The sequence below is a fragment of the Strongyloides ratti genome (assembly GCF_001040885.1).
Source record: "Strongyloides ratti genome assembly S_ratti_ED321, chromosome : 1".
In the NCBI taxonomy this organism is placed as follows: domain Eukaryota; kingdom Metazoa; phylum Nematoda; class Chromadorea; order Rhabditida; family Strongyloididae; genus Strongyloides; species Strongyloides ratti.
In genome coordinates, this window is record NC_037307.1 from 10,423,883 (window position 1) to 10,437,233 (window position 13,351).

Genomic DNA, 13,351 nt, shown 5'->3' on the forward strand with positions numbered 1-13,351 from the left:
AATAGTAGAAATCCAGTATTAAACTAAATTATATCCCTGCCAATCACCATGGAATTAAAAAAAAAAAATTTTTAAAATAGAAGAAGAATCAAATAAATCTGCTTTAAAATTATAAATCATCCTTCTATCTTTTTTTATACTTTATTTTAACTAAATAAACACTAAACTAAAATAATAATTGGATATGAAAAGTATATTAAAATATTAAATCATACTTTAAAAACATCCTTTGACACAATAATAATGAACACCTATTAAACTATAAAAGTTACTCTTTACAATTAGAAGGAATTAAAATTGAAATAAAATAAAAATGAAATTTTTGACAAGATTTGATATATATTTAGAACAAGAATGATTATAATTAATAATGACTATAACAATGATAATAAAAAAAATAACACCCTCCTGAATACAAAGGAGAGAAAAATGATAAGTTATTTGACAATATATATATATATATTTCTCATTTTACAATAACAATACAATTGAAATATTTTCATTATCAAAAAAGAAAATACAAATGAAAAGTTGTAACGAAGTGTAACAAATAAATGAAATACCTAACAATAGAAATTAAAATTTAAGGCAGATTGTGTATAATTTTACCCTTTATATACAGGGAAATTTTTCGAAATATATCTTAAGTATCTGTATATATAATATAAAAAAAGAATAAATTAAAAATAAAATGTCTTAAAATACATTGGTCTTCCATACGCATTAAAATAAAACACATCTATGAAAGATACAAAACGATTTTTTTCGTCTTACAATTTGCACGTAAAATATAAAACACTATAGTTCTCTTATATCTTTCAACAACTAACTATCTTTATCGGTAAAAAAAATCAGTTATATATATATATATTTAGACAAATAAATTTTTCTTATCATTTTTATAGCAACCTTTACTAACAAAAAAGTTGATGGAAAGAAGACCTTTAAACAGGCTAGATAATTTTTCTTAACAGTAAAATTTATATGATATTTGTACAGTTAATTAAACTTTAAACTTGAAAATGAGAAAATGTAATAATTTCTCATAATGTATAATTAGAGTACATGACTAGACAGAAAAGTATTCTACAAATATTTGACAAAAAAATAAAACCAAATTATACATTATGCAAAAAAATTAACTTATTTATATACATAAATATTGTTAGAAATTTAATCATATGATAAGCAAATTGTAGAAAGGCTGTATAGAAGAAAACAATAAATATGCCAAAATGTTTGTGTCAAATTTCCATTGTGGGGGGTATGAATTAACGGTTCATAAAACAAATACGCAACAAATTCAATAACTATAAGAGGTATTATTATTAATAATAATATATTTAAATCTTTGCTCCTATAAAATGTCGCTAAAATCAAAATGTAAGAATATATATTAAATAGTCTGTTTCGCTATCTATCTCTCTCTTTCAATCTCCTTTGATATATGTTATAAATAACCTTAATAAATCTTATTTAAACTTTTGTTTTTTATTTAATAAAATAAAACATCAAAGATTATGGTAAAATTATACATATTTCTCGATAACTATAAAAGATAAAAATTTTTATAAATTAAATATATTTATAGAAAATATATATACATGTATAAATATATTTAATTTCAGCTATTAAATTGTCAAAAAAAAATTTTTTATAATACAAATTTTGATGCATAAACAAATTTAATAGAAAAGAAATCATTCTCTCTTAACATAAAATTATTATACAATAAAAATTATAATATAATCTATCAAAAGAAAATTGTTAATTGTATGTATACTGGTAAAAAAAAAATAAAGTGAATGTATTTCAGTATATTTATATATATTCCATTCATTTTAATATTGAGGGCTGTTGAAAAAAATTGTATTATAAGCTGATAAATAGCTTATAAAATTAAATATTTAAAAAAAAAATAGAAAAAAAAAATAATTTGAAATATATACACATAATGGAAAATATTTAACTAAGTATAATATACCTTAATTACTTTTAGAATTTGTATAATCGTAATTTTCATAACATGCATATTTTTTGATAGCATTTTTAAATAATTAAATAATATCTTAAGTTACGATGTATAAAATATAATTAGTAAATTTATAACAAAACATACATGTTTTTCAATTTATTGCATATCACTTTAATTTACACTTATTTTTTATTTCAAAATAATGAATGATTTCAAAATATTCAACAATTTATTTAAACAAAATAGAAAAAGTAAAATATTAAATAGTAACAGGATATTAAAATTTTTATTAATTTTATTTTAACTTATTTTAATACTTAGAAGTTTTAAATTAAAAGAACTTAATTTGGTTAAGTTAATTACAATTTAATTACATAGGTAAAAATCTATGATTTAACTGACACCCACAAAACAAAAAAAAAACTTGAAATTAAAAATTAATTCTAGTCAGAATTTTTTTTAAAATGAAATGTACATTTTTTCGATTTTTCTTACAACATCCGTTTCTTCAAAAACTTTAACAAAAACAACTTAACGACCACCTAAACAAGAGGTTTTGGCAATTGCAATAAATAATTGTGATTCATTAGTATCTGGTTCAGCATCTGCCACTAAAAAGCCATATATAACACCATTGTGTGAAAGTTGGAAGTTTTTATCACTAAATTTACCTTCATAAATAAATTTTACTTCACACAGATTCACATAAAAATTCAATTTTTCAAAAATGTTTTAAATTATGCACAGAAAAAAAAATATTTTTTTGAAATAATTAACATAACAAACATTTCCTTAATTTTTTCTATACCCTTAAGCCTAGCTTTATTTTAAAATGATTTAAAGTTATTATTTTGCAGCAAATATTAACTTCACATTTTTTGCTGTGATGTATATGGGAAAACGTAGTTTTAAAAAAAATTACACTTTTTGTTATCAATCTATTTTTCAATTTTACAAACTTTGTGAAAAATTAAAAAAAATGTTTCATACTTCACTTCTCATCTACATGTATTTATTATAGGTAACGAAGACGCTTTCGCTGCATTGCAACTAATGCGACATTAAAAACGACGCGACCAAACATTTCCTAAAAATCTCTTTGAGAGCTTTGTTTGGGAAAACGTAACGATCAATTATTTTATTATTATTTTAGTTGAAATTTTTGCTGTAGTTTAATCATTCTACTTGTCAACTTTTTTATTATAATTTTTATTATTGTCGTTGTTGTTAGTAATTTTGTATTTTCCAGAATTCAATTATACACTCAAAATGGTAGGCTTAAATTGTCATGTTACTGAGAGTCATTTTTTTTTAATTAACTGAGTCATCAGGTTAATTATCATGCTCCGTCTTTACAGCCTATTATTGAAATCCTTAAGGTTACCTCAAACTATGTTTTTTAAATCTAATACTCATAGTTACCTCAAACTGGCTGTTTCAAGACCTCATCTTAGGGGGGAGATGTAAAACACTCCATTCGTGTGTTTTACGTGAAGTGATATTGTTTTATCTATTTTTATCAGCGCTTATTATTTCTTTTTTAGTGCACTTTCAATGACTCTGGATTAGATAACAATTCAGTATTCTCAGAAATGGGATTTGCCACTGAGGACATAAAAATCAACAAAGCTAAATCAGAATTGGAACTTATAAAGAATATATTAAAAAATTCTTTTTGTGATGCTAGTGATGTAGTTGCAGAAAGCTCTAAAGCTGTTGACAACTTATCTTCTAGTATTTCTAAGGCTGAGGAATTAACAAGTGGTTTTTATGAGCAAGTTCAGGAAATCCAAAGTGTTTTGAATGGTTTCTGTTTGCGACGGGACGGGGGAACAATAGGGACAGGAGAAACTCATCATCGTTATAAATGTACAGAATGTGATGATACATTCCCTTACCCAAATCTTCTTGATATTCATATGAAACTTCATAAGAAAAGATACGCCTGTGATATTTGTGGTAAAAAATATCAGAAGTTAACTTTTTTGGATAAACATAAATTATATGGGCACAAAAAGACTTATGATTGCAGATATTGTACTAGAGTTTTTGCAACTTATCAATCACTAAGAGTTCACGAAAACCTTGAACATGAGAATCCTAGAAAGTCCAAATCCATAAAAAATGGTTGTCCAAATTGTGAATTAGATTTTGGTTCACCCGAAGATTTGGAGAAACACTTAAAAGTATGTGCGAAGGTATACGTTAGAGCTTCTTATTCGGCTGGACCATCTCCAGCTTATCAGCCAATTATCTCACCAGCTCTCAGCGTACGATCTCTTCCAAATATTAGCAAATTAACTCCAATAGACAATGTCGCATCACCAGGAATTGGGAAATTGCCATCTTCACCTCAAATTACACTTACTAAAATGGATACAACATGTCCTTTTTGCAGCCGAGAACCTTTTGCCGCAACAACATCAAGAGATAGACACATTAAAAGGTTCCATCCAAATATGATTCATTTTTTGACGAATACCAATTTTCACAACACAAAAAGCTCCTGGGCAAAGGAACCAAAATTGGAACATGTGTGTACTTATTGTGGCAGAAGCTTTTCTGAACTTAAAAAACTTCATTACCATGAAGCTGGTCACAGAAAGAATGAGGATGACAGTCAAATGGATCTTGGTCAGGAGTTTATTTTTTAATTCTTTCTAGTCTATTTGTGAGCCGCTTTCTGTTAACTTTAGACTTGTTCTATAGTTTGCACATTTTTTTTGTAATTTAAAAAATAAAGTATATGTATATAAATATTTATTTTTTGTTCTATTCAATTTTAGTGGGTGTATTATAAATTAATAATTAATATCCAAAATAATGATAATGTAATGAAAAATATGTTTTAATTTAAATTATTTCTACAAAAAGAGAAATTTATATATGTTAAATTGTAAAAAGTAATTTAAAGTACTAATAGATATTTTTTAATTTATATCTTAAAAAAAGAATAATCTAATCTTGACATTATATATTTCAATTAAAAGAGAATCAAAAGATGGCTGGTTTGTCAGTCTATTATCATGTTGAATAAATTATATTTAAAAAAATTATAACCTCTTAATAACGAAAAAATGCATAATAATAATAAAATTGTTGAATATTTTTAGATATATCTCAAGAACAAAAATTTATAGCTATAGTATAGTATTAAAAATATAGAAAATAAAATTATACCCAGATGATATTTTGAAAAAGTTTTGAATTATTTATCATTATACTAAATTTTTAATTATTATATTTAACTTGAAACATAAACTTTACAACAAAAAAAAACTAACATCGAAAGTGTTTTTCCCAACTTTTTTCCATCTTTTTATTAGATTTTGCTTAAAAACTTTTCAAATTATATTTTTGCAGCAAATGAAAAGTTTACCATTTTTCCTGCAATCTTATATGAAGACGTAAATTGTTGGAAAAACTATTGTACTTTACATAATAAATAGACTTTTCTACTCTAAGGAAAGTTAGAAATTCAAAAACATTGTTTCTTATTAAATTTCTATTTAATATATTTTTGGATTAGGTATTAGAGTGGATAATAAACATTTAAAATATAAAAATTTATTTTTTTGTATAATTACAATAAAAAAAAAAAAATAGAATTTAGGTCCTCTGCCAATAAATTTGCTATTATAAAAAACTATGATGGTGGCAAGTTTTCTGTTGACGCTTTGACTTCACCACTTCTTGTTGCTTTATTGCTCATATATCTCATAATTTCCCTTCTTCTTGAGGATGATTTCCTTCTCCCTGGACCCCTTCTCATTTTATAGATATAATCCAATATCTCCTTGTTTGTAGATGCTAAATCAAAATCAGGTGTAACACGAAGATCAACATCTCCCTTGTTGTCTTCATTTTTCGAAGCATGTCCTTGATTTGATAATTGATCATCAACAGGAGAATGAAGATTTATTTCCGTAGTTGTAATGTTATCATTTTCTGAACATGATACAGATATTCGGGAATTACTTCCATCAGAAGATTGACCACTCGTTGTCTTCACAGATTCAGATTCTTTCAAATTCATTAAATTTCGAACAGTCATCTTTCTGGTACCTGAAGTTTTAATTGTTGATTTTTTACTCTTTACATTTGAATTGTGCTTTTGATCATGGAGTTTTGCCCTTTCAGTGCAATTTGATCTAAGATTTCTACTTTTAGAACATACTTTAATTAAATTAAGTTTATCATTACTTTGAAAGTTTGAAAATGTTCTACGGCTTCGAGGTCCCCGAGAACTCTTAGTTACAGTATCACTTTCCATATTATAGAGAAATTTTTTTCTAAACCTGAAAATAAATTATAAAGTACATTTACAAAATACTACCCAAAAATCTAATAATATAAATAGAGGAAACGTCATAACATTTGTTTATAAAATCCTATGTATTTTATAAAAATATTTTTAAATTTGAAAAAAAAAGAAATATATAAAATTATAATAAACAATAATATCCCTACACAAACCAAAATATCACCAACTTCACCTATGCACACAAAAAAACAATTTTCAATAAACTTTCACCGTCTAACAATGTCAATTCACGTAGTTAAAAATTTAAAACAATAAACAGTACAATTGACTTCTGAAAAAAAACGAATAACTTAATAGAGAAAAAAAAATGATGAGTTAACTGTTCATATAACATGTGTTAACTATTGTTGACAAAAATAGCTACAAAACTTGATACCACAAGCTTTGATTGTTTGACTTTTTCTTTTTAAATATGGTGGTATTTTTTTCAATGACATACCATATTGTTAATATAAATTAGCCGATTGGTGATTAAACTTATGATTTAAAATTATTAAAGTTATCATACTTGAAAACAAAAAGGTTTTTACAGAAAAACAGAAAGACATATAAGTTGGGAAATGTTACCAGAAGTTTTCTTTATTTATAAATCCTCGATGATAATTGTTTGTCTAGAAAGAATACGACTGTATCAATGATGTTTAAAAACAAGAAAATCAAAGAAAAAGGACATCAGTATGTGGACAATCACTGTTATTCTTTGTTAAGTGTTAATGAACTATCATTTTTTTATCATAATTTCAAAATAACAAAAACAGGTGTTTTTTTTGTACTATCAATTGTTAAATTTCGTATTGTTTTTTTTAAATCATTTCATCATAAAAGAAATTTTTTTGTTAGATATTTTGTTTCGTGTGTGAAGATAAATGGTGAGTGTATTAGATTTTATATTCTATTGTTTTAAAATAGTAGATATTTTGAATAGTGGCATAACTGAGATGTTATAAATTTTTTTCTACAGAAAAAATTATCATCTTCAATAGCTATCAAATTTGTATAGAATTATTTTTTAATTCTAAAAAGTGATATTTTTTCAAGTATTGATGTTACGACAAGTTGAAGTTTTCTGGGAAAATTTGATAATTATTGTAAATAGAAAAGATCTCTTGCAAAAATAATTTTTTTCTGAAATTATCTTCTAATAGAAATCATTTGTAACTAAGTATATCTTCATATGACAGGTTGCAGTTGAGAAACTGAAAAGACATGAACAATAAATATTTAGAAAAAATTTCCGCCTTTGATTGTAACTCTTCTGAAAATGAAGCTAGAAACAAGGGGATTTCTGGAATCGTCTTCATATTAGTTTTCATGTAGGGTCCACCTTCAAAAATTTTTTATATCACGAACCATTATTAAGATATAGAAAATGATGACAAAAGATTAGGCGCGAAAAAATACCAAGTACTATATCTTGAAAACTGTTAATAATGGAAAAAAAATTTCAACGTGGACTACATCTAAAAAGTTAAAAGAAACCCAGCGCAACAAATTTCATACTTCCACGAGCTGTGTAACTTAAGTTATGAGTACATTCTTGATAACGTTTTTGAAGCAACATTTTTCATCATATCTCAAGTTTGAGAAGTCCTATAAAGATGAGACCAACTTCAATGAATTTCCCGTAAAAATCTGATCTAGAATATATACTTTAATTTAAAATTTGTCAACTGGATCATGAAAGGCGATTTTTTCCAAAAAATATTCCCCACATTCGCCTCCAACTTTGAAGGCTCATAACTTCTGAAGTTTTAATTTTTACATATCCTTGATTATATTCAAAATTCATCTCTCTTCAAGGGCTATCGAATGAATATCATATTATGCCAAAATTCTAAAAAAAGGTATTTTTTTAAGTATTGATGACAAATAAAGTTGAAACTTTTTGGACAATTTTTGAAACTAAGGAAATATTGAAGATTTTTTTACAAACATTATTTATTCTAAGATAATTTTTAAAAAGAAATCGTTTGCCACTAAGCTTATCTTCATATGACAATTTTTAGCCATGATACTGAAAAGTCATGAACAATGAATATTTAGAAAAAATTTCCGCCTTTTGTTATAACTCTTCTGAAAATGAAGCTAGAAACAAGCGGATTTCTGGAATCAACTTCATTTTAGTTTTCATATAGAGTCTACCTTCAAAATTTTTTTATATCACCAACCATTTTTGTGATATAAAAAATGATGACAAAAGATTAAGCGCGAAAAAATACCAAGTACTATATCTTGAAAACTTTTAAAAATTAAGAAAACTTTTCAATGTAGACTACATCTAAAAAGTTGAAAGAAGTCCAGCGCAACAAATTTCATACTTCTACGAGCTGTGTAACTTGAGTTATGAGTACGTTCTTGAAAACGTTTCTCAAGCAATGTTTTTCATCATATCTCAAGTTTGAGAAGTCCTATAAAGATGAGACCAACTTCAATGAATTTCCCGTAAAAATCTGATCTAGAATATATTTTTTAATTTAAAAATGCTTAATTGGATCATGAAAGGCGATTTTTTGCAAAAAATATTCCTTACTTTCGCTTCCAACTTTGAAGGCTCATAACTTCTAAAGTTTTAATTTTTATATATTCTTGATTATATTCAAAATTCATCTCTTCTCAAGGGCTATCGAATGAATATCATATTATACCAAAATTCTAAAAAAAGTTAATTTTTTTAAATACTGATGACAAGTCATATTGGAACTTTTTGGCCAATTTTTGAAACTCTCGAAATTTTTAAGATATTTTTGCAGAAATTATTTATTCTAGAATAACTTTTGAAGAAAAATCGTTTGCCACTAATCTTATCTTTTTATGACAATTTTTAGTCAAGTTACAGAAAAGTCATAAACAATGAATATTTAGAAAAAATTTCCGCCTTTGGTTGTAACTCTTCTGAAAATGAAGCTAGAAACAAGCGGATTTCTGGAATCGTCTTCATATTAGTTTTCATGTAGGGTCCTCCTTCAAAAAATTTTTATACCACCAACCATTTTTGAGATATAGAAAATGATGACAAAAGATTAGGCGCGAAAAAATACAAAGTACTATATCTTGAAAACTGTTAAGAATGGAAAAAAAATTTCAACGTGGACTATATATAAAAAGTTGAAAGAAGCCCAGCGCAACAAATTTCATACTTCTATGAGCTGTGTAACTTGAGTTATGAGTACGTACTTGAAAACGTTTTTGAAACAATGTTTTTCATCATATCTCAAGTTTGAGAAGTCCTATGAAGATGGGACTAGGTTCAATGAATTTCACGTAAAAATCTGATCTAGAATATATACTTTAATTTTAAAATGCTTAACTGGATCATGAAAGGCGATTTTTTCCAAAAAATATTCCCCACATTCGCCTCCAACTTTGAAGGCTCATAACTTCTGGAGTTTTAATTTTTACACATCCTTGATTATATTCAAAATTCATCTCTTTTCAAGGGCTATCGAATGAATATTATTTCATACCAAAATTCTAAAAAAAAGTTTTTTCAAAATAGTTGTGAGTCAATATAGAAATTAATTTTGAATTATTTGAAGTTTAAGTAAAAATTTTTAAGGAATTTTAATTAGAAAACTTTATATGATATAATTAAAACAATTACAAGTATATGATACTTTTATTATAATTGTCACAAAAAAAAAACAAATGTTAGCATACCAAAAGTTTGTAAAATAAATAAAACTAAACTTTTTTTTTAAGAATTTTATATCAACTTATTATATTCATAGATTTTTTTAAAAAGCGAAAGTATTTCTTGTTCCATTTTTTTAATAAAAGTAGATTTAATGATTTTAAAAGTTTCTATATTTTAGTTAATAAAAAAATTTATAAATTTATATGTCTTGTTTAAAAAACAGCTCTAATATTTTTTAACATTATTGTTATAATATTTTCAATGCTACATTATAAGTATATTAATTATTTTTTTATCCTATTTCAAATGTTATAACAAAAATAAATGGAGAATTTTTTAAGAATAATAGAAGAAAACACAATTGATGGTAAAGTAGGCAAGAACAATGGAACTAAGTTGATAATATCGAAAAAGGATAATTTCAATATTAGCTAAAATAATAACATACTACTCGATACTTCTGTTGAAAAAATTTTAAATTATATGATAGAAAAAAAATCAATGGTTAAAGTTTGAAGTGCTTTAAAAAAAAGTGAAATTCGACATTCTCAACTTAAAAGGCGAAGGGAATCAATAGATGTACTAGGATCAATCCTTAATATTAAAGTGCTTGAAATATATAAGAAGTATATTTAAAAGATATTTATTAAGGGATAAAATGCTAACAATATGATATTGTCTTGTTAACACACAGTATCATAAGTCAAAAATAATTTTTATTTATATTTAAGTATTCATAATAAATTCTATCAAAATAATGAAAAATTTACTTGTATAATGACTGATACTTGATATAATTGTTACCAATTCGTTTTTCAACAAAAAATATTTATTTCATTGATAAAATGATTCTTTTATAAATACTTATGGTAATTATGATAGTTTAAACAGCTTTTAAATAATTTTATTTGTAATAAGTTTTAAATTTTTTATAATTTATGCATCAAAATATTAATCAAACTATTATTAAGCTTCAATCATATTTGTAAACAAAAAAATAAATAAAAAATTAAACTAATTGTTTGAAAGTATCAAACTTAAAACACAACTTATTATAATTTAACAATATATAAAAAGTAATTATAATTTTTGAAGAACTATCAATTATACTACAACATAATTTCAACATATAATATTACTTATTATTGCAATGTTATCATTTAACAATCTTCCTAGAGAAATATTACTAATTATTTTAAAACAAATTGAATGGAGTGATATTCATAACGCAAGATTAGTAGAAACATTTTTAAATTCTTTTATCAAAATGAATTATGAATATCTACCGAAACCAAAAGCAATAAAAATAAAAATTACTAGTTCTTATAATAAAAATTTACTAAAAAAGTCTGTTATTTTTTCATGTTCATGTGAAAATAAAACTATAAAACTTTGGGAAGATTGTAATATTCAAGAAAATGTATGTTTTTTTTATTATTTTATATTTTTTTTAAATATTTTTATTTTAGAATAAAGTTGAGTTTCCAAAAATAAAACGATATCTTAGAGAAGTGGATCTTACAAATATTGAAGAAGTTAACATATACTCAATTGGTGATGGAACATCTTTTGATATTCTTAATTGTTATTTTAAAAACAATACAACAATAAATTCATTAGAGATTTCCTCTCATGAATGCTCATCATTTTCAAGTTTCTCAAATTTTATTCAAAAAATAAGATTTATTAATACTTTATCATTTTCAAAATTGTGTTTTTTAAATCAGCCAATTCCTTCAGATTATATTTTACCAGTAATCAAGAAAATAAAAAAATTAAATATTATAGAATGTAAATGTACAAATTTTGTTAATTCAAAAATGATACAAAATTTATTCCTTCAAAATGAAGATCTTAAAGAATTGTCTATATTTTCAAAATGTAATAACTTTAAAAATGAATTAATTAAAGAAATGAAAAATAGGGAAAATGTTTGTAATGGTGATAAGGATAAACATAACGAATATGTTCTAATTTTATCACAGACTAGTGATTTCGATTTTGAGAAAGAATTTTCACAGTACTTCTCTGTTGACGTATATGAAAATTACCATTTATCTAGTTCATTTAATGATATTATTTGTGCTGCAAAATTTTGTGATGAATGTAACTCACATTCAACAATTACTTTATCATACTCGAAATCCTCAATTTTGCCTAATTGTTTTGTTGATACTTTATGTTGAATATTTTTTTTTTTTAAATAATTTTTATATCACTTTATTTGTAATAAAAATTTTATCCTAATAAAATTAATTATTTCTTTTTCGTCTTTTATATTGTGATAAAAAAAAAAAAAGATTTTCATATAATTTTTTAACTAGCATCAATTTTAATAATACTAACTTTGTATTTTAATTTGTGACTGTTTCAATTACATAATATTAAATATTTATTTTAATTAACAAACTTCTTAAGTATACACATATATATATATATATACATTTATTGAGAGACAATCAAAAATTTATTACATTTTGTTGATAATTTAAATTTTGTATCAATGTCAAATGATTTTTTTTAATCACTATTTTACCAAAAGTAGGTACTATATTATTAGAAGATATAATGACATATATTTTTTTTTTATAAATAATAATTTGCTATTGGTAAGAATATATTTATCAAAATTATATAGTTAAAATATTTAATAAAATAATTTATTAATTGAAATACGTGATCTTTTACATATAAAATCCCAAGTTATTTTTATTAAAAATAGTAATTGAAATTTATACACAATTAAGAATATCAATGCTAGTTAAATCAAAGTAAATAAAAGACTTATTATATTTATGTTGAAAAAAAAAACTATCTTTCAAGAATCTTGTTAAATATAAACTTTAAATTTATATTTTTTTTTTTGTGTGATAATAACAATTTTCTTTATTATAAACTTTTAAAATGTTTTTATTTCTCATCTTTTTGGTTAGTTATCATCTATATATTTTAATAAATATTTATTTAACTGTTTAATATAATAATATAATATAATATCTTTAGAAATCTTTAAGATTATTATTATTATGTGAAAATAATTTTTAATAATAATGTCAACTATTCAGTTTAATAATTTATTTATAAAATTATATATCTAGATAATTATTGTACAAAGTAGTTTTATAAGTTATTGATATTTTAAGGAAAAAAAAAATTAATTCTTTTTATAATTCTTATCTTAGTTGTACTTTTTTTATTAATACCAGTTAGAGAATAACAACAGTATCATAAGAATATATTAAAAATTAGAAAAAAAAATAACAACAGAATATGTTAAATGTGGAAGTTATGAAATAACCCAGTATAAATATAATCAAAACAATTGGTATCATTTAATTACCCATTAAAAATATTGTAAAATGATATATATATATCATTTATTTGAAAAAAAGGAGGTAAATCACCTGAAGGGGTAACA

At 23.5% G+C, this 13,351-nt stretch overlaps 3 protein-coding genes across 3 annotated transcripts; 2 read left to right on the top strand and 1 right to left on the bottom strand.

The window, feature by feature from the left end:
• Positions 1–2,867: 2,867 nt before the first annotated feature.
• On the top strand, positions 2,868–4,629 carry SRAE_1000320200 (Zinc finger, C2H2 domain and Zinc finger C2H2-type/integrase DNA-binding domain and Zinc finger, C2H2-like domain-containing protein; the record flags this gene model as incomplete). The annotated part of the gene is made up of 3 exons (XM_024650366.1): positions 2,868–2,877; positions 3,225–3,247; positions 3,520–4,629. The coding sequence occupies 3 exons, from the start codon at positions 2,868–2,870 to the stop codon at positions 4,627–4,629; spliced, it is 1,143 nt and encodes a 380-aa protein (XP_024504150.1).
• Positions 4,630–5,621: 992 nt separating this feature from the next.
• SRAE_1000320300 (Hypothetical protein) lies at positions 5,622–6,248 on the bottom strand (the record flags this gene model as incomplete). Its single annotated transcript, XM_024650367.1, has 1 exon — positions 5,622–6,248. The coding sequence occupies one exon, from the start codon at positions 6,246–6,248 to the stop codon at positions 5,622–5,624; it is 627 nt and encodes a 208-aa protein (XP_024504151.1).
• Positions 6,249–11,200: 4,952 nt separating this feature from the next.
• Positions 11,201–12,119, top strand: SRAE_1000320400 (Hypothetical protein; the record flags this gene model as incomplete). The annotated part of the gene is made up of 2 exons (XM_024650368.1): positions 11,201–11,353; positions 11,403–12,119. The coding sequence occupies 2 exons, from the start codon at positions 11,201–11,203 to the stop codon at positions 12,117–12,119; spliced, it is 870 nt and encodes a 289-aa protein (XP_024504152.1).
• Between the last annotated feature and the right edge of the window lie 1,232 nt (positions 12,120–13,351).